Genomic DNA, 21,369 nt, shown 5'->3' on the forward strand with positions numbered 1-21,369 from the left:
GGTGACCAACTGTCCCAGTTTGCTGAGAACTGTCCCAGTTTTAGTAATGAAAATCCTATGTCCCCAAAAGTCCCTCAGTTCAGGGCAAACTGGGACAGTTGGTCACCCACTAGGGAGGAGGGGAGATTTGATTTTTCAGTGTTTCCTTTCAAACATTTTGTGTTTGTACTTTTACTTTGTACCCATGATACCTAACACCCCTCGCCCCCAGAGCATCATAAATCCCCCAAACCCCATAAAAACCCCACCATAAGTAAAAATTAAAGGTAAATGAAGAACAGAAAAAGATTCACATATTAACGTGAGGAAACAAAACTATTATTCCTAATCTCTAAGGAGCTTTTAGAAATCAATAGGAAAAGATAAACATCTCCATTGAAAATGAGCTAAAGACACTAGCCAGGGGATTTCCTTGGTGGTGCATTGGTTTAGAATCCACCTGACAATGCAGGGGACACGGGTTCGAGCCCTGGTCCGGGAAGATCCCACATGCCACGGAGCAGCTAAGCCTGTGCTCTAGAGCCCTCAAGCCACAACTACTGAGCCTGTGTACCACAACTACTGAAGCCTGCATGCCTAGAGCCTGTGCTCCACAACAAGAGAAGCCACCGCAATGAGAAACCCGTGCTCTGCAACAAAGAGTAGCCCCCGCTCGTGGTAACTAGAGAGAGACCCCACGCAGCACCGGAGAGCCAATGCAGCCAAATACATACATAAATAAATAAATAAATAAATAAATAAACTAGCCAGAAATTCACAAAAGAAGAAATACAAATGGACAATATTAGAAAACATCCCCCCAATATTTAAAGGGTTGAATATTAAAAAATAATCTCATACCAGTTTTTGCCAGTTAAATTACTAAATAATAGGGCTTCCCTGGTGGTGCAGTGGTTGAGAGTCCACCTGCCGATGCAGGGGACACCGGTTCGTGCCCAGGTCCGGGAAGATCCCACATGCTGCGGAGCGGCTGGGCCCGTGAGCCATGGCCGCTGAGCCTGCGCGTCCGGAGCCTGTGCTCTGCAATGGGAGAGGCCACAGCAGTGAGACGCCCGTGTACTGCAAAAAAAAAAAAAAAAAAAATTACTGAATAATAAAAAAATAACTGTCTTAGTCAGCTCCGGCTGCTGTAACAAAATACCATAGAGTGGATGGCTTAAACAACAGACACTTATTTCTCACAGTTCTGGAGGCTGAAAGTCCAAGAACAAGGTGCTTGCAGATTTGGTTCTTGGTGAGGGCCCGCTTCCTGGCTTGCATATGGCTGTGTTCTCCCTGTGTCCTCATACAGTAGAGAGAAAAAACGCTGGTGTTGCTTCTGTTCTTATAAGGGCACTAATCCCTCCATGGGGGGCCCCACACTTACAACCTCATCTAACCCTAAATACCTCCAAAAGGCCTCATCTCCCTATGCCATCACGTTGGGGGTTAGGACTTCAAAATATGAATTTCGGGGGACATAAACATTCAGTCCATAACTAATAAAATGCCATGGAAGGGTAAATTGATATAGTTCTTGGCAGGATGTATATGTCTTAACAATTTTTGTGACTTTTAACCCAGTGGTTTTTTTCACATCTAGGAGTTTAGCAATAGGCCTTGTATGTGAAGATGGGTGTGCAAGGATGCTGGTCCCTCTGCTATTTGTGAGAGCAAAGCCAACACGCTGAGGTCACTGGCATCAGGGCTTTATCTTGTAAGTGAAAATTTCAACTGTCCAGAAAACTAGAGGATAATATAAAGATATCCATGTTCCAGCCATCTTTTTATAAAAATTTATTTTTTTATTGAAGTGTAGTTGAATTACAATGTTGTGTTAATTACTGCCGTATAGCAAAGTGACTCAGTTATACATATATATATTCTTTTTCATATTCTTTTCCATTATGGTTTATCACAGGATATTGAATATAGTTCCCTGTGCTATACAGTAGGACCTCGTTGTTTATCCATACTATATACCAGTTTGCGTCTGCTAATCCCAAACTCCCTATGCAACCCTCTCCCACCCCCCTCCCCCTTGGCAACCTCCAGTCTTTTCTCTATGTCCCTGATTCTGTTTCAGTTTCATAGATAGGTTCATTTGTGCCATATTTTAGGTTCCACATATAAGTGATATCATACAGCCTTTGTCTCTTTCTGACTTACTTCACTTAGTATGATAATCTCTAGGTCCACCCATGTTGCTGCAAATGGCATTATTTCATTCTTTTTTTATGGCTGAGTAGTATTCCATTGTATATATGTACCACATCTTTATTCATTCATCTGTTGATGGACATTTAGGTTGTTTCCATGTTTTGGCATGTTCCAGTCTTCTTAATGTGTTTCCATATTTGTCTCATATTTTTGGAATTATTAAGTAAATAAAACATTTACATGTACCACTCTCTGGATCCCATCTTCTCTCTTCCTTCCTAAAGGTGACCACTACCCTGAATTTAGTGGTTATCCACCATACATGTTGACTTTTCCTGCAATTAAACATATTTATAAACAGTAATATACTGTTTTATTTTACATGGTCTTTATTTAGCTTTACATAAATACTATTGTGCTGTAGAGAGTCTCTGACACTTGTTTTATTTTCTGCTCAACATTATTTTGGGGTTTTATCCATGTTGGTAGATGTAGCCTTGATTATTATTATTATTTTTATTTTATTTTTTTTGCGGTACGCGGGCCTCCCACTGTGGTGGCCTCTCCCGTTGCGGAGCAACAGGCTCCGGACGCGCAGGCTCAGTGGCCATGGCTCACGGGCGCAGCCGCTCCGCGGCATGTGGGATCTTCCCGGACCGGGGCACGAACCCTGTCCCCTGCATCGGCAAGCGGACTCTCAACCACTGCGCCACCAGGGAAGCCCAGCCTTGATTATTTTTGACTGCTGTTTGGTATTTCATAGGATGAATGTATCACCATTTATTTATTCATACTGTTGAAGTGTATTTAGTTGTTTACATGCTTGTGAACTACATTCACTGCTGCAGTGAACATTCTGTGCAAGTCGCTTTGGGCACGTAGGTGAAAGTTTCGCCAAGTGATATGCCCAGGAGTGCATGTACTGGGCCATGGGAAGAGCAACTTTAAATCTCTTAGCTATTTCCAGATTTTCCTCCAAAGTGATACACCACTTGTCCTAACAACAGCAAATAGTTCCAATAGCCCCGCATCCTGGCCAATGTGATGGGAAGATAGCTATGTGGTTTTATTTTGGATTTCCCTAGTGACCAGCGGGGTTGAATGATTTTTCATATGTTTACAAGCCAAATGGTTTTTTTTCTTTTCTGTGAATTGCCTTTCTGTATCACTTATCTATTGTTACTTGGTAGTTTGTCCATACCTTAATTTTTTTTAAAAAATTAAGATATAATTTAAAAAAATAAAAAGAAAGGAAATTCCCTGTCAGTCCAGTGGTTAGGACTCAGCACTCTTACTGCCGTGGCCTGGGTTCAATCCCTGGTGGACAAACTAAGATCCCACAAACTGCATGGCACAGCCCCCCCCGCCAAAAAAAAGGTATAACAGACATGTAACATTGTATTGGTTTCAGGTATACAATATAATGATTTGATATTTGTAAATATTGTGAAATGGTCACCTCAATTAGTCTAAGTAACATGTTAACATCTACCACCACACATAGTTACAATAACAACTTTTTTTCTTGTGATGAGAACTTTTAAGATCCACTCTCTCAGCAACTTTCCAATACTGAATACCGTATTATTAACTGTAATCGCCATGCTGTATAATACATCCCATGACTTACCTATTTTATAACTGGAAGTTTGTATTTTTGACCCCCTTCACCCATTTTGCCCACTCCTTAGCCCCTGCCTCTGACAACCACCAATCTGTTCTCTGTTTCTATGACCTTGGTTTCTTGTTTTGTTGTTGTTGCTGTTGTTGTTTGTTTTTGTTTTAGATTTCACGTATAAGTGAGATCGTTCACGTATAAGTGAGATCATTCACGTACAAATGACATCATTCACGTATAAGTGAGATCATTTACATATAAGTGACATCATTCACATATAAGTGACATCATTCATGTATAAGTGAGTTTTTGTTTCAGATTTCACGTAGAAGTGAGATCATTCACGTATAAGTGACATCATTCACATACAAGTGACATCATTCACGTATAAGTGAGTTTTTGTTTTAGATTTCAAGTATAAGTGAGATCACGTGTTTGTATTTCTCTGGCTGATTTCACTTAGCATAATGCCCTCAAGTTTCATCCCCATTGTTGCAAATGGCAAGATTTCCACCTCTTTACGGCTGAATAATAATATTCCATTGTATATATACCACATTTTCTATATCCATTCCTCTATCAATGGATATATCAGTTGTTTCCCTATCTTGGCTACTGTGAATGATGCTGTAATGTACATGAGGGTGCAGACATTTCTTTGAAATAGTGATTTAATTTCTTTCAGATATATACAGGGAAATGGGATTACTAGATCATATGGTAGTTCTATTTAAATTTTTTTGAGGAATCTCCATATTGTTTTCCACAGTGGCTTTCCCAGTTTATATTCCCACCAACAGTGCACGAGTGTTCTCATTTCTCCACATCCTCACCAACATTTATTATTTTTTACCTTTTTGATAATAAAAACTTATCTTTTTGATAATAGCCATTGTCCATTTTTATTGACGATTTAAAATTTGAAATTGTCTGAACTATTCTTAATCTTTTGCTTTCCACAAGGATTTTGTATCAGCTTGTCTAATTTCATGAAAAACCCTGTTACATTTTGATTGGACTTTCATTTAATTTATACACTAATTTGGAGATAATTGGCATCTTTACAGTCCTGTGATTTCAGTAAGTGTGAACACAGTGTGTCTCCCTGTTGGGTCTTCTGTTATGTCTTGCAATAAAATTTACGATTTTCTGCATAATGGTTGTGTGCAGATTTTATTGTATGTATTCTTAAGAATTATTTATTCTTAAGAATAATTTATTTTTATTATATTCTTATTGTATTTATTTTTTGTTGTTTTACTAATAGGGTCACTTTGTTGTTTTACTAATAGTGTCACTTTAAATATTACATTTTGTAATTATATAGGAACATAATAGATTTTAAAGGTTAATTTTATTTTAGCAAACTGCTGAACTCTAATAAAATTCTCTTATGTAGAATTCTCTGGAATTTTTTCTACATAGACAGTCATATCTTTAAATAATAACTGTCTTGCACTTTTTTTTTTTTCTTTTGCTGTACCACACGGAATGCAGGATCTTAGTTCCCTGACCAGGGATCAAACCTGTGCCCTTTGCATTGGAAACACAGAGTCTTAACCACTGGACCATCAGGGAAATCCCTCTTGCTGTTTCTTTTTGAAGCCATATACCTTATATTTCCTTTCCTTTTCTTTTTTTTCTTTTTTTCTGTACTGACCTGGACATCTGATCCGATGTTGACTAGCAGCGATGATACTGAGCATTTTTGTTCTGACTTTTAAAGGGAAAGTGGCTTATATTTTTACCATAATTGTGAGGTTTGCTCTATTACTCAGGTCAAGGACACTCCCTTCTTTTTGTGGGTTACAGAGATGTTTTTGTGTGCTTGTTTTCCATAAGTGGATGTTGTTAATTTTTACCCAAAGCTTTTTCCACCTTGCCTTATAATTCAATAATTTTTTTCTTTATACATTTCGAGCTGATATTATGCAGTGCACATAATTATAGCTTCCTGGTACATTTCTCTTTTTATCTTCTTTGTATCCCCTTTGTCTGTAATAATGACTTTTTTTCTTAAGGTCTGTTTTGTCTGATAGTAGTATAATCAGCTGTCTCTTGGTTATCATTTGGCTTTTCTGTTTTTTTTTTCCTTGAAGTATTGTGTCTTTATGTTTTAGGCCTAGCTCTTAAACGTTGCTAGATGTGTGTCATCCAACCTGATAATCTGTTTCTTTTTACTGTTGACTATCATTGTTTGCATTTTTGCTATCTTATTTTATACTATTTGTCGTGCTGTTTCTTTGTTTTCTCCTGGGTGAGTCTAGATTTCTTTGCTGCCAGCTCCCCACCCTCCACCCCTCAATGGTTTGGAAAACATACATTCAATTCTATTCTTTTAGCATCCTATCTTAAAATTTGACTGTGCATTCTAGCCACCGCAAAGTCTACAGTTACCACCTCTTTCTTTCTTCTGAGCAATACAAGGACCTTACTACACTTCCACTCCTATCACCCCCTCCCCCCACCATCCTAGGTGCTATTGCTGTCTGGTACTTTGGTTCCATCTTAGTTTTTAACTCTCCAGTTTATCCTTATTATTGTTATTGTTTTGTGCGAATCACTGCCTGCTCCTCTATACCCCCATATTTACCAATTTCTTTCTTTATCTTTTCCTCTGGCATTTTCTTTGTGGGTTTAATTTTCTTCTTCCTGAAGTATCTTCTTGAGTAGTTCTTTCAGAAAGGACTGTTAATAATAAACACACTGCCTGTTTTCTGAAAAAATGTTTCTACTTTCCCCAATCTCTGAATGATAATTTAACTACCTAGTTAACCCCCTCACACACACGCCTGACATTAACCTTCATGTGCTTCTTCTAGACTGCCAGGGTCTGAACCTCTGTGCTCAAGGCCCAGAGTATTGAGGAGTTAATGAGCCCAGGAGCAGCCCTCGACAGTTAAGGACCAGTGTAGGGTATTTTAGAAATACCTCTGCTTTCTTGACCCAGGAGTGGGATAATTCTGTGGCATGTGTCTTAACCTTTCTCCTAGACTTTCCTCGTGGATGAAGCTCAGCTGACCATGTGGTGACTGGCTTAATAAACACCTTTTATTGGCTGTTCTCCCTTCCCCATATCATATCTCCACTTGCCTGCCAGTGTTTCCTGCTTTCCCAAATAAATTATCTGCACTAAAATTCTCAGGGCCTGCTTTGGGGTTGGGGGAGGGAGTGGCATTCAAGCTAAGGTAGCGTGGATGGGAATCTACATTGAAGGACATATTCTCAGTACTTCTTTTTGGATCTTCTCCTTCTATCGTTTTTCATCTCCTTATAATTTCCTAAACTCTATCTTCCAGCAAATTTTTCTTCTGAGATGTCTGGTGTTTGTACTGGAATTTTAGAAATTAATTTATTATATATTTTCACTTCTATAAGTTCTTTTTTAAAAAATTTTTTATTGGATTATAGTTGTCTAAAAGTTCTTTTTCAAGTCTTCCTCTTCTTTTCTAGCGATGTCTTATTCTTTTGTTTTCAATTCCTGCTCTTTAGTCTATGATTTCTTTCTTTCTTTTCTTTCTTTCTTTCTTTCTATTCTTTCTGTGTTGGGTCTTCGTTGCTGTGCACGGGCATTCTCTAGTTGCAACGAGTGGGGGCTACCCTTTGTTGTGGTGTGCGGGCTTCTCCTTGCCTTGGCTTCTTTTGTTGTGCAGCACGGACTCTAGAGCGCAGGCTCGGTAGTTGTGGCGCATAGGCTGAATTCCTCCTTGGCATGTGGGATCTTCCTGGACTAGGGCTTGAACCCGTGTCCCCTGCACTGGCAGGCGGTTTCTTAACCACTGTGCCACTAGGGAAGTCCCTAAACACCTGTTTTTAATTTTCCTGAGTATATACCTAGGAATGGAATTGCTGGGTAATATGGTATTTTATGTTTAACTTATTGAAGAACCACCAGACTATTTTCCGCAAGAATTGCACCATTTCACATTCTCACCAACAATGCACGAGGTGAGGGATTCAAGTTTTCCACAGTCTCTCCAACACTTTTCGCTTCTTACTATATCCATCCTAATGAAGTGTGAAGTGGTACCTCGTGGTTTTGATTCACGTGTCGCTGATAACTAATGATGCTGAGCATCTTTTCATGAATTTTTTGGCCCTTGTGTATGTATATCTTCTTTGGAGAAATGTCAATTCAAGTCTTTTGCCCATTCTATTCGGGTCATTTGTCTTTTTCTTTTAAATTTATTTATTATTTATTTATTTTTGGCTGCATTGGTTCTTTGTTGCTGTGCGTGGGCTTTCTCTAGTTGCAGCAAGCAGGGGCTACTCTTCATCGCAGTGCGCAGGCTTCTCACTGCGGTGGCTTCTCATGTTGCGGAGCACAGCCTCTAGGCATGCGGGCTTCAGTAGTTGTGGTTCACGGGCTCTAGAGCGTAGTTGTGGTGCACAGGCTTAGTTGCTCCACGACATGTGGGATCTTCCCAGACCAGGGCTTGAACCCATGTCTCCTGCATTGGCAGGCAGATTCTTAACCACTGCGCCATCAGGGAAGCCCTAGCTGTGCTTCTAAGGAACATTTGTTGGGACTTCCTGGTGGTCCAGTGTCTAAGACTCCATGCTCCCAGTGCAGGGGGCCTGGGTTTGATCCCTGGTCAGGGAACTAGATCCCGCATGCTGCAACTAAGAGGCACATGCTGCAACTAAAAGAGCCCATGTGCTGCAACTAAAGATCCTGGGTGCCGCAACTAAGACCCAGTGCAGCCAAATAAATAAATATTAAAAAAGGAAAAGAACATTTGTTATATTTAACACAGCATTTCGAGATGTTTTGTAGTAGGTGGATTTTCAGGTTATCTAGTAAAAAGAAAAGTGTGAAATGGAAATCCTTAAGTGGCTTTTCTGCTATATCATGCTAATTCTGCCTCTTCTGCCACTTCTTTCTTGGGAACATCTTCCTCTCCTGGGGCAGTAAAGGGAGTGGTGGGGTGTGAGGGGTGTGCATGGGGTGGGGGAGGTTGGGGACAAAACGTTTCCCAGACTCTTAGGGCAGGTGCCATGACATGAGAAGCAGCAGTGTGGGCTTCCTCACTGAGATGTGTCTTAGGCTGCCTGTCACAGAGCCTGGGGTCCCAGCATGAGAGTCCCCATCCTCCTCCGTTTTATTGGCTACCTCTTTTAGCAAGAATTAGTTTAGCAGTTGATTGAGAATTAGGCTCCAGGGAATTAGAGGTTGCGAAGAAAGATTGGTGTGTGTGGTGTGTATGTTTGTGGTGTATGTGTATGTGATGTGTGGTGTGTGTATGGTGTGTGTGTTGTGTATATGGTGTGCGGTGTGTATGTGGTGTGTGCGTATGTTGTATGTGATGTGTGGTGTGTGTATGGTGTGTGTGTGGTTCATGTGGTGGCGTGTATGTGTGTGTATTGTGTGTGTTGTGTGTGGTGTGTATGTGGTATGTGCATGTGATGTGTGATGTGTGTATGGTGTGTGTGTGGTGGTGTATGTGTGTGTGTATGGTGTGTGGTGTGTATGTGGTGTGTGTGTACGTGATGTGTGGTGTGTGTATGGTGTGTGTGGTGTTTGTGGCAGTGTATGTGTGTGTGTTGTGTATGTGGTGTGTATGTGGTGTGTGTGTGGTGTGTGTGGTGGTGTATGTGTGTGTGTTGTGTATATAGTGTGTGTGTTGTATGTATGTGTATGTTGTGTACATAGTGTGTGTTGTGTATATAGTGTATTTGTGGTGGTGTATGTGTGTGTGTTGTGTATATAGTGTGTGTTGTGTGTGTGTGTTGTGTATATGGTGTGTGGTGTGTGTGTGTGTGTGTGTGTGTGTGTAAGGTCAGGGAGGAGTGAGGGCAGCAGAGGTGGTTGGAAGTGTCTTCGGGAAGAGTTCTAGCATCTGACGGTCCAGCCATCATTTCAGAAAGGCCTGGAATAGTGACCAGGCCCCTCATCTTTAACTTGGCCATTCTCTGGCCAGGACCCACACTGACAGTTCCCATCAGGGCTGGAACCGGATCACTCGCACCTAGCGGGACAGGATGCATCAGCTCTCTCCTTCCTCTAAACACGGCTGCTAAATTGGCTCAGGCTGAGGTGTTTTTCCGAACTTCCCTGGAGTCTGGCCCTGGAAACCGGATCCGAAAGTTCAGTTGCTCCAGTCTGGATTCTTCCCTGGCCTGCACTGGCCTGCCCCGGACAGCCAGCCTTCCTGGTCCTGCCGTCTGTGGGGCACTGTCTGAGGGGGGACCTGCGCCTGTGTAGGGGCGCCAGGAGGGCCAGGCAGCTCCTTAGGGCAGCTGCTAGGAAGCCTCCCACCAAAGCGTTCAAAGCCTTATCGCCTTGGAGGTGTTTCTAATACCATTTCCGTTCATTGTTTCCTCTCGGTCATTAGGAGGAGGCCTGTCCCCTGTGGTGGCAGCTCACAGCTATTGTGGTGGGAAAGCGGGGCTGACGGACGTCACAGCTTGGGCTTTATCTCCCCTCGGCCCAGGGTGTCCACAGCACGGGGGTCACTCACCAGCAAGACAGTCCCAAGCCACGGAAGGTCCTGGAGAGCATGGCCTAGGGCTGGCGGCACCACTGCGGAGGCTGAGTTTCCCGAAGGACCTTGGGGTCACCCGCAGTCCCCATTTGCAGGGGAAGGTATGGTCTTTGGGGAAGAGGGCTGGCTCGTAGTGGGAGGAAGATGCAGGACTGATCCTCACCGCTGGGGAGCTGGGGTTCTCCATCCCTGGACTAGCTTGCAGGGTGATTCACAGCCAGGGACCCTCTAACGCTACCTCTTCCACTTGCCTCTGGAGGTCCTGTGGCTGCCTACGCTACTGCCTGGGCTTTACTGCTTGTAATACTTGACCAGATGGGACAGGAATGAGCTCTGCCCTCACCTCTGGGTACCTTCTGGAAGCAGCCTGATGTACCTGTGTGTTGGGCACCTGCTCCAAGACCAAGCCTTGGCCATATCAGACATTAGAGGGTTCCTTCCACAGATACATCATGGATGGGGTTTTCCTCTCCCTTGTTTGGCTGGATGGGGCAGTGGGTGGTAAGGGAGCTCCCCACCCCCAGGGAATCTCAGGTGACAGACTGCACTTAATCTTGCAGCTTTTGCAGAGGAGGGAGCTGTGGCCGGGGCCCTAAGGGACTCGGAGTATGCTGGGCCAGCCAGGGTCCGTTGTCGTTTTCTGGGGCGGCCACACCACAGGGAACCTTGCCCACCACCCAGGGTTGCTAGACTCCTGTCTATTTATCAGATCAACTCAGCAAATGTTGCCTGAACACCTCCTGGGTGCTGGGCACTGTGCTGGGTGCTGGGATGGGGATGAGAGAGGAGTTGGTGTACATTGTGGGTGATTGCCCAGAAAGCCTGGTTCCTGAGTGTTCTCAAAGCCTGGTGCCCATGGTAGGAGCAGAAGCAAGACAGTTCCTACTCCCCAGTTTGCTGCCGAGCGTGAAAGGATGAAGAGGAGGAGGGAATGAGGTGCCCCCGGCTCTGAGCGGCCGCGGGAGCTCAGGGGATGACACCTGGGGGCGGGTGGAGGCCAAAGCAGGGCTTTCCTCTCTGTGTGCAGCAGGGACCACTGTTCGGGGAAGGATGCCCGGGGTCCTGGATCACAGTGATTGTTACTCTTGGGCCTGGCCACAGGCTATTTTGGGGACCAGCAGTCCATGTTTAAGGGGCAAATGAGAGTGATTCTCTTCTCTTGCTTGAAAAAAATTCCCCCTACTTCATGCATGGCCGGGAGCACATAGCAGCCACCTGTGTGGCCAGCGATCGCGAGCTCAACTCTCCTGCTTCTCCTCAGATGATCCCTGCCAGGCTCACGAGGTTGCTGCTCGCTCTGGCCCTCACCTTGCCAGGTAGGTACAAAGGTGCTGCCGCCACTCTTCACTCCTGCCTCAGGGCCATTGGGAACCACCCCCTGCCAGGGATCTGCAGGTGTGTCTGGAGCGCACCTGTGTGCCCAGCCCCACGTTCGGCTCATGCTGGGGCTGCCGGAGTCACTGGCTTCCCGGTTAATTCCTCTTATGAAGGTTCTGCAGAGCCCACTGCCCTGGACTTGTGTTTCTCAAGGACCAGGTGCCTGTAAATGTCTTCTCCAATTGGGGAACTAAGAAGCACCAGGGCCACACAGAACTGTCCTGTATGCTGGGGATGGAGGATGGAGAAGAAGGAATCCAAGACTTGGGAAGATTATTAGCTTTAGAATGGATTGTGGAGCTCATCTAGTTGTACAGGTGTACATCTGATAGTACCGATGCAGAGACTGAGGGTCGGAGAGGAAAAATGACTGCTCCAAAGTCACACAGAACCCAAATCAGAGGCCAGCTCTCCTTCACTGTACAACACTGCCCTCCTTCCCGCACTGAGATGCTGAGTCTGTGAAAGGCAAGGGGGACCCTTTTCTGATCCTAGTCTTCATTTAGATGACTAGGCCAGCAGCATCCAGCCTACTGCTCACAGGTTAGTCTGGGGCAAAGTGTGCATTCGTCACACCCTCTGCATCTTCCTGCTAGGTGTGTTCTGTGCCAGGGGATCTAGAAAACTTAGAGATTGACAGCTGTGGTTTCCACCTGCCAACACACACACACACACACACACACACACACACACACAGTGTGAGAGCGGCAGGAGATAGCATATGACCCTGCAGGAGTCAATACTTCACAGATTCTATGTGTCAGGCACACAGGTTGATCTGTTCAGAATTCAGTATATTCAAGATACACCAGTAGATGAATGTAGAAGGATGCTCAGTACAATCTATGTACATATCAGAAAACTGGGAAACGCTAGAACCTGTACCAAATACATTTAGATGCAAAGTATAGTGCAGCCACCGAAAATGGTTTGGAAGTATGGCCCGATACATTCTTTACACTATATTGAGAAATCAACGGGTTATAAACAGTTTGCTCCGCATGCCGACAAATGTGCCAAAAATCTGTAAGTGTATATACACAGTAACATAGAAATAAAAGATAAATGCTAAAACGTTAACTCTGGTTACTGCTGAATTTGGTTACAGATGATTTTAATTTCTTTTTGTTATTCTTCCATAGTCTCCCGATTCTCTCTAATGAGCACGCAGTACATTTAAAATCAGTGGATATATGTCATTAAAATGAATAGGTTTCCTGGAAGGCAGCTCCTCCATCATTGCCGAGTCCTGGGTCATATTCTGGGGCTGAAAGCGACAGCTTTATTGTCGTTGAGGTTGGAAAGGTCTTCCCCGGAGCCTAATTTCTAACAGACGCAGCCTCGTTTCTACCAGGCTGCAGTGGTTTGGGCTGGTGGTACCAGCTGTGCTCACGTGTGGCCTTTCCCTCCAGGGGCCCTTTGTGGAGAAGGCGCTCTTGGCAGGTCGTCGATGGCCCGATGCAGCCTCTTCGGAGGTGATTCCATCAACACCTTTGATGAGAGCATGTACAGCTTTGAGGGAAGCTGTAGTTATCTCCTGGCGGGGGACTGCCAGACACACTCCTTCTCTCTCATAGGTGAGTCCGGGCCCTGAGGGGAGGAACCCAGAGGCGGGTGGGGAGGGGAGACAGCAGAGCTCAGCCCTGGCAGGTGAGGGCCTTGGGGATTGCGGGTTGGGATTTCCTACTCTTAGGACAGTGCCTGAGCGGAGAGCACGGTGGGGAACGGCCTCTCCATGACGTGGGGATTCCCTCGGCTTCTCGCTGGGCCCCTACCCGTGGGAGCCTGGTGGATGGAGAGAGTCTTCGTGCTTCTCCAGTGGTTGAGTCTGTCGCTCTGGGTCCAGGCAATGCTCCGGAAGCCCCGAAGCGTCGAGAAAATCGATGACCCAGAAGGTGGTTTTTAATAGCACAAGCCTGTAGAAAAGGGAAGGAAGGTTGCATGTTCTCGCTGGCATTCAGAGTATCAGCTGATGTCGAGCACCTCCTGTGTTCCTGGCAAAGTGCTGGTGTCATGCCCGTGTTATCTCTGCCCCTGTGCAGCAGCTCTGAGATGTAGGGGCGGGTACCGTCGCCCCCCTTCACACATGAAGAACTGAAGCCCAAGGAGGTTGCACGACCCTCCCACGTGCTGACGGATAATAAAGGAAGAGCTGGCTTTCGATCCTGGGCTTGTCAGGAAGGAGGACCTTGCTTCTGTGTTAAGGAGAGAGGGCACTTTCCAAGGCTGGGAGTGGGGCTGGAGGTAGTGATGGAACACTGTGGTTTGGTGACCTTCCCAACAATTAACGAGATGTGTGTGGTGCATGAGTGAGGGACGCAGCAAAAACCAGCAAAGGCGGCGGAGTCCTTAGCCTTGGCGCGGCGGGGCGTGTGGAGGGGAGATGGCAACGGACAGACCTACACTGTTACAGCAAAATTTTTCATGACAATAGTTATAAGGAGAGCGAGGAAAACTTTACTCAGGACGGACCAGTGCAATGGAGGTTTTGCAGTAGAGGGGAGAGATGGGCTCCACTCCGAATATAACAAAGACGAGTGGGGACTTATAGTCAGGGAGCTGGGTGTGGGCTGCTGGTGGAAAACGACTAAGAGGAAACATCAGGGATCAGGGGGAATTCTGGCTAAACCAACTTGACAGGATTCTTGCTGAAGGGAGGCCGGGGTGATACGATGTCCAGGCTGGGTTACAAGGAGTATGATCAGATACGGAGGGTAGGGGATTTTCGCTAAACTGACCCAGCAGGATTCTTGCTAAAACTGGACCAAGCAGGCCAAGGACAGAGTCCGTGGGGGCACCTAACCGAGGAGAGGGCTCGGAGGAGCCTGACTCAGGTTTGGTTATGGACAACTGGTTAGGGAGAGCATCTTGGTCAACACCCAGACCCTCACACGAGATGCAGGCTGTAGGGATCTTGGGGTGTTAACTCCATCAGTCAGGAAGGCTGGGAGCAGAACCCTCTGGGCCTACCGCTGGGCGAGGCTCTGCTTGGTTGCTGGGTGAGCTGACAGCTGGCCTTAGCTCTGGGTTCTCCTGCTTTTTAAATTAATTAATTAATTAATTAATTTTTGGCCATGCCACACGGCATGTGGGATCCTGGTTCCCCAACCAGGGGTCGAACCCGAGGCCCCTGCAGTGGAAGCGCGGAGTCCTTACCACTGGACTGCCAGGGAAGTCCCATGGGTTCTCCTGCTTCTCTGGCTACCCCCTTCCTGCCCTGCCTTTTCCCCACCTGCCCTGCCTCTGCTGGAAAACCTATCCCAGCGTGACTTGAGTAGTCCGAACTTCACTGCAATGCCATTTCTCCTACTCCTCCGTGAATCCCTCAGGGCAAGGACCACGTCACATTCATCTCTGTTTCCTTAGCTCCCGGGGGTCTCTGTCATCACCGAACAGGGGATCCAGGAAGCGCGGTGCTCTGCTGTACCGAAGAGCTGGCTTCATGAACAGCACGTTGTGCCGGACCTTGGAGGAGGGGGTTTTGCTTGGGCAGAGAGGACCGGGAGGATGCCCCATGCAGGGGGGACAGCAGGAGCCCAGGGAAGGCTCTGGAAAGGGTGTATGTCGGGGCCGTGCAGCCCAGTGGGGAGGTCCTTGTGCTGGGAGCCGTGGTTCCCTATTTCCAGCGCGCATCAGGCTCACCTGGAGACTGGTTAAAACAGATTGCTGGGGTCCTCCATCCCTCCCACCCCGCCCAAGGTTTCTAAGTCAGTGGATCTGGAGCGGGGCCTGAAATGTTCATTCTTAACAAGTTCCCAGCTGCTGCTGCTGGTTTGGGGCCCCAAGTTTGAGAAGCACAGGCCTGGGGAATAGTGGAGTGCAAGACTGGGTCACGGGGGCAGGCTGATGGGGCTGCGTCTTGCTGTCTGATGGGGGAGTTTGCTTCTTGATTTCGCAGGCAACGAGGGGCTAGTGTAGAGCCTCAGCAGAAACTGGTTCTTTGCCAAGATGCTTCTGAAAGGGAGAGAAGCGGGATGCAGGGTGGCCTTGGCCGTGGTAACCAGGCAGGTGATGAAAAGGACCAGAGACACCCCTAGGGCATGATGAATTGAGGAAGTCATCCTGAACTCTGAACTCTGGGGACCCGTCTTGCTTCAGAGGCAGCAATGGAGGGAAAAAGCACCCCCTCACCTTCCCTGGGAAGCTGAAGGCCCCAGGTCCTTCCTCCTCAGGTGGTCCCAATGTTTATTTCCGTGGATTTCTCCACCTTAAAAGTCACAGTGCATTTGCTTTGCTTGCTTTTTAAGAGTCCACATGTGAGATCGTACAGTATTTGTCTCTCTTTGTCTTATTTCACTTAGCGCAATGCCTCCAAGGTCCATCCACGGTGTCACAAATGTACCTTGGGCACTTGGGGGCATGTCTGTCAAAGTCAGGGTAACACTGACCCCTCTGCCTCACATCCACGCGGGTTGGTGTCAGAAGTCTGGCCTCTCTGGCCATCCTTCTCTGGGTTTCAGGGGCCAAGGAGGAATGAAGGGCTCTCTAGTTCAGAGCATCTCTGTGGGATACCCCTTCTGCGTCCTCCTTTTCTTACAGTTTGCTCTTGTCAAGTGTCAATTTTCTGGCAGGTAGTTGGCTTAAGTTAGGCTGTAGATCAATCCCATTTCGATGTAGAATAGTTTAATTCCCACCCAAAATCGTGCTGCTAACATCAGAGAGCATGGGCGGCTACTTTTTCTGTTTTTTAGGGGTGGGAGGGGGGTATTGGCAGGAGAGGGATAATCTGAGGAGCTGAGCCCGGCAGGGTGGGCTGGCACCGCTGCTCCGGGGGCCGGAGGTGCCAAGGGGCCCAGCACCCCTGGACGCTGCCTTTCCATCCTGCAGGCGGGCTGTGCCCTCCCACACGTCTCTGCTCCATTGTTCTCCAATGACATCCTGTTTCCTCGCTTCTAAATCGCAAATTCCCGTTCCTCTCCCGTGAACCTTGTTCGCATCCTGGGTAAAGTGTTTGTGTCCGAGCATCAAGGGCCACCTGGTGCCAAGGCGAGGCCCCTTGTTCTGATGTCGGCTCCCGGTCCGGCAGGCTCCATCCAGGGTCCCAGGTCAAGGCTCCTAGCCGGCCAGCACGGGGACCCGGGAGAGACCTCGGGAGTTCTGGTGGCCCCTGAGCCACCCTGCGGGATGTGGCTCCCAAGGCAGCCCCGAGAGAGCCACGGACACCCAGCAGGGTTCTGGTGAACTCCCCAGCGTGAGCCTGTGCCTCCCGATCAGCATGTGGCCAGGTCACTCCAGATCGCTGTCGTGCAGCTTTCGGACAGTGATCGCCTGCATCAGAATCACAGGAGGGGAGGATGGAGTGTTTGTTAGAAACACAGAGTAGTGACTCCCACACTCTAGGCTCAGAGAAAGCACTCGGGTCTGACTCTGCTCCCAGCTGCTACCTGCTTCCCTGAATGCTCCTCGCTCACCTGGGGGAGGCCTTGTTCCCTTACTCAGAGCCTCAGTTCCTGAATCCAAGAGGCCAGAGTGGAGATGGGGCCGCGGGAAGAGCTTCCCTATAGCTCTCCTCTGGGATGGATGCCTCGCCCGTCTTGCGGCAGTTACAGGAAGTGCGGGCCTGCGGGTCTGCAGACCGTGGGAGCGTCCTCCCGCCCCGGGGCTCGCCGGCAGCTTCTTTTCTTTTTTTTTGGCCGCACCTCGTGGCTTGTGGGATTTTTAGTTCCCTGAGCAGGGATTGAACCCAGGCCCTCGGCAGTGAGAGCGCGGAGTCCTAACCGCTGGACCGCTGGGGAAGTCCGTCGCTGGCATTTTCTAATGGCTCATCTTCCTAATGGCTACACATCGTCAGATGCCCTCCTGAGTTCTGCAGGGAGGGAAGGAAGCAAAGGAAACATAAGGCTGATGGAGAGTTCCGTCCTGCGCTAGTGGTTAACTGAATCCTGAGCGCTCAGACGCCCCGTTAGGTGGCTTTGTGTTACAAAGGGAGGTTTGCACTTGGAGTTAGAAAACCCTGATGTGGGCTCTGCCCGTGTTAGCTGTGTAAACCAATAGTTCTCAACCAGGGTGATTTTTTTTCCCCCAGAGGACATTTGGTTGTGTCTAGAGACATTTTAGATTGTCCCAGCTTGGGGGGTGGGGTGGAGGCTAGTGTCATCTGATAGGTAGAAGCCAGGGATGCTGTTAATTATCCTACGTGCACAGAGTGGCCACCACAACAAAGAAGTATCTGGCCCGCAGTGTTAATAGCGCCGAGGTGGAGAAAGCCTGTTGTAAACTTGGGCCTCAGTTTCTCCAACTGTAGAATGGAGTCAGTATAGATCAGTGTTTTGCAAACTGAGTCACAACATATGGGTCATAAAATGAATGTAATGGTTGTAACCAGCATGAAAAAAAATTACGTGGAACAGAATAGAAGACATCAGAAAGTACCAGACGCCTGGCACAGGGTTAGGGTAGGAATGTTATGTGAACTGTGTATGTTGCATGCGCTGGGTCATGAAGTTACTGGCATTTTTACTCCACTTGCTGGGCAAAAATGTTCTTTTTTTAAATTTTATTTTTTATTGAAGTATAGTTAAATTACAGTGTTGTGTTAATTACTGCTGTTCAGCAAAGTGACTGTTACACATATGTATTCTTTTTCATATTCTTTTCCATTATAGTTTATCACAGAACTATATTGCATATAGTTCCCTGTGCTCTACAGTATAGGACCTTGTTGTTTAGCCACTCTCTATTTAATAGTTTGCATCTACTAACCCCAAGCTCCCAATCTTTCCCTCCCCCGACCTCGAACACCACAAGTCTGTTCTCTATTTCTGGGAGTCTGTTTCTGTTTCTTAGGTAGGTTCATTTGTGTCATATTTTAGATTCCACGTATAAACGATATCCTATGATATTTGTCTTTCTCTTTCTGACTTACTTCGCTTAGTAGGATAATCTCTAGGTCCATCCATTTTGCTGCAAATGGCATGATTTTATTCTTTTTTGATGGCTGAGTAATATTCCATTGTATATATGTGCCACATCTTCTTTATCCATTCATCTGTCGGTGGACATTTAGGTTGCTTCCATGTCTTGGCTATTGTGAATTGTGCTGGTATGAATATAGGGGTGCATGTATCTTTTTGAATTATAGTTTTGTCTGGATATATGTGAGCAAAAACGTTTCAAAGCCACTTGTTTAGATGGCCTCCAAGCTCCTTCATGCTGCCACGGTTTGCTTTTCTGAAGTCTCCTCCTTCCAAACCTCCCCTTGCTGCCCCTGCCTTGGGGGTGGAATTCCACAGGGTCCTGCAGTTCTGTCCTCACCGAGGGTCCCGATCCCAGCACCTCTACCCCCACCTCCACCAACGGGCTGCTGCCTTACGCAGTGCTGGGCTCTGGGTGCTCCTGGCAGGCTCCTCAGCTTCCCGATGCCATCGCTCCTGGGACCATGCAGAGCCCACCCTTCCCATGCTTAAACCAGCCCCTGGTCTGAGTTCCCAGTCCTGTCATCACTCACCAGCTGTGTGACGATGGGCAAGTGACACCGAGTGTCAGCTACCTGGCGGACCCAGGTCCCACGGGCTGTGGAGTCAGGCTGTATCCCCTTTTACCTGGAAAAGATGGGAGCTCCCATGCACCCCAACAGTGGGAGGCTCGGGGCTCTGTCACGTTCTCCTGGCTCCCTTTTGAATGACTTCCTGCTGGAGTCTTGGCTGGCCCAGGCTTCAGGTCCTTCCTTCATAGTGGTAGTGACCTCTCGGCTTCCCCACGGCACCTGTTCAGCCCTGCTTCCCGTGGAACAAGTGACTGTTGAGGTGATCTTACATCCTTGAAAGCCTTGAAAGCAACTTCAGGATGGTGGCTCACCCCAAGCTGCCTGATTGCAGGCAGCGTTCCCCACCCACGCTCCGGCAAACGCCACCACCCCACCTCCTGCCCCACGCCTGGCTGGCTGCCTAGCTCTCTCAGGCACCCTTTCTGAATCCCCATGATGGGAAGGGAGCACCTTTGAGGAGAGGTGCCCAGGGCCCCTCTCCTGTTTCCAGGAGGGAGATGCCTCCAGCTCAAGGTGATGTTACCTAGTGAGGCAGGGGCAGAACCCTCCAGCCCTCTTGAGCCTGGGGATGGACAGGAATTGTACTGGTGAGGAGGAGGTGGGTTCTGTGGCCGGGAGGAGACCCCAACCTCTTGGGCTCATTGTACCTCTGCCGGCAGGCAGGTGGTGAATGGGGCTCCCTCCAGGCTGGGGTGTGGTGGTCAGGGTCAGCCCCAGCAGAGGCCGGGAAGGGATTCAGTCTTTGGCCCACTGTGAATGTCGAGGGGCCGGGAAGGCTCCTGGGAGGGACCGCAAACTGAAGGCTCTTGCCGGGCTCTCGCATTTGTTTGTGTTTTCCAGCATTTTATTATGGAAAATTTCAAACACACGGGAAAGTGAAAAGAATAGGACAATGGACACCGCTATACCCACCACTCAGACTCTACCATTAACATTTGAGTGTATTTGTCCTATCACTTATTTTTGTTTTTCTTCGGCTAATTTCTTGCTGTCAGAAAGTCTGTTCCACTTTTGAAAGATTTGCTTGCTACAAAAACTGTTGGAAGTGAAAATGCAGTTTGGACAAGACTCCTCAGTGGGATAGGACAAAACCCTTCCCCGCGGTTGGCATCTCTTTTAACCCCTGCCAGCGTTGGTCTGGGGCCCGGCAGATTGTGGCTTGTGGGCTGTGGGTGGTCTCTGGGCCTTTCCTGATGGCCCCTGAGCTACTAACAGTATATCATTCAAGACTCTATTCTTAGAATGGTCTTGTTAGTTACATGCCACGGCCCTCACTAAAGTCTTACCAGAAACAAGTCTATTTTCTGGCTCATTCTGGTTGGTTCTGTGTGTGTGTGTGTGTGTGTGTGTGTGTGTGTGTGTACCAGGTGTCGCTGTCCTCCAGCAGCCTGGGTCCAGCTCAAGCCCTGGTTGGAGGACATCTCCTTCCAGACCTCTGCTGGGCTGTCCTGAGACCACCCATCTTAGCTCGCTTTATCAGTGGCCCCAGCCGTGGCAGCTGCACGTCACGTCGACAGACCTTCCAAGCCTCCTGCACTTGGTTCCATAGACATTCTTGCCTTCTCTCTCTTTATTTTTTTAAAATTAATTTAATTTATTTATTTTTGGCTGTGTTGGGTCTTTGTTGCTGCGTGCGGGCTTTCTCTAGTTGCAGCGAGCGGGGCCTACTCTTCGTTGAGGTGTGCGGGCTTCTCATTGTGGTGGCTTCTCTTGTTGTGGAGCACGGGCTCTAGGTGCGCGGGCCTTAGTAGTTGTGGCACACGGGCTCAGTAGTTGTGGCTCGCGGGCTCTAGAGTGCAGTCTCAGTAGTTGTGGAGCACGGGCTTTGTTGCTCCGCGGCATGTGGGATCCTCCCGGACCAGGGTTCGAACCCGTGTCCCCTGCCTTGGCAGACGGATTCTCAACCACTGCACCACCCCTTGCCTTGTCTTTTGCTGAGGAGCTGGAGCTACAGTCCCCTGACCCTTCCAGGAGCAGGCACATGTCCTCATTTCCAAGCTTAACCTTTCCACCTGGGTCCCCGTCCCATTTCTTCAGGAGCATGAAGGCGTGGCACCCCCAACGTTGACCCCTGTTTCTCCAGCATCTTCCGTCTCTGTCTTCACCGGCTGCGCTCATCTTCCCTATTTCCATCAACTTCTCAGTCTCAAAGGCTTGAGACGCGGACCACACTGTTCCTTCTGGATCCCTCATCTCCTGTGGCCACTCAGTTATCTTTGAAAACCCATAGCCCTGCACAGGCTCCTGTTCTCCGGACAAGCGGT

The 21,369-nt window shown here is 47.8% G+C and overlaps 1 protein-coding gene across 8 annotated transcripts in view; it reads left to right on the plus strand.

Annotated features, from left to right (window-relative positions):
* Positions 1–21,369, plus strand: part of VWF (von Willebrand factor) — a 203,779-nt gene that overhangs the window by 57,232 nt on the left and 125,178 nt on the right. For 5 of the 8 annotated variants that reach the window (XM_079936255.1, XM_079936253.1, XM_079936256.1 and 2 more), the window contains 3 exons: positions 10,093–10,343; positions 11,504–11,558; positions 13,032–13,196. In XM_079936255.1, the coding sequence (XP_079792381.1) occupies positions 11,504–11,558; positions 13,032–13,196 (220 nt within the window). In that variant the 5' untranslated portion in view covers positions 10,093–10,343. The remainder of the gene's footprint in view (positions 1–10,092; positions 10,344–11,503; positions 11,559–13,031; positions 13,197–21,369) is intronic. The other 3 variants (XM_079936258.1, XM_079936251.1, XM_079936252.1) reach the window with 1 other exon arrangement.

The sequence above is a fragment of the Stenella coeruleoalba genome, assembly GCF_951394435.1.
Source record: "Stenella coeruleoalba genome assembly, chromosome: 11".
Classification (NCBI taxonomy): Eukaryota; Metazoa; Chordata; class Mammalia; order Artiodactyla; family Delphinidae; genus Stenella; species Stenella coeruleoalba.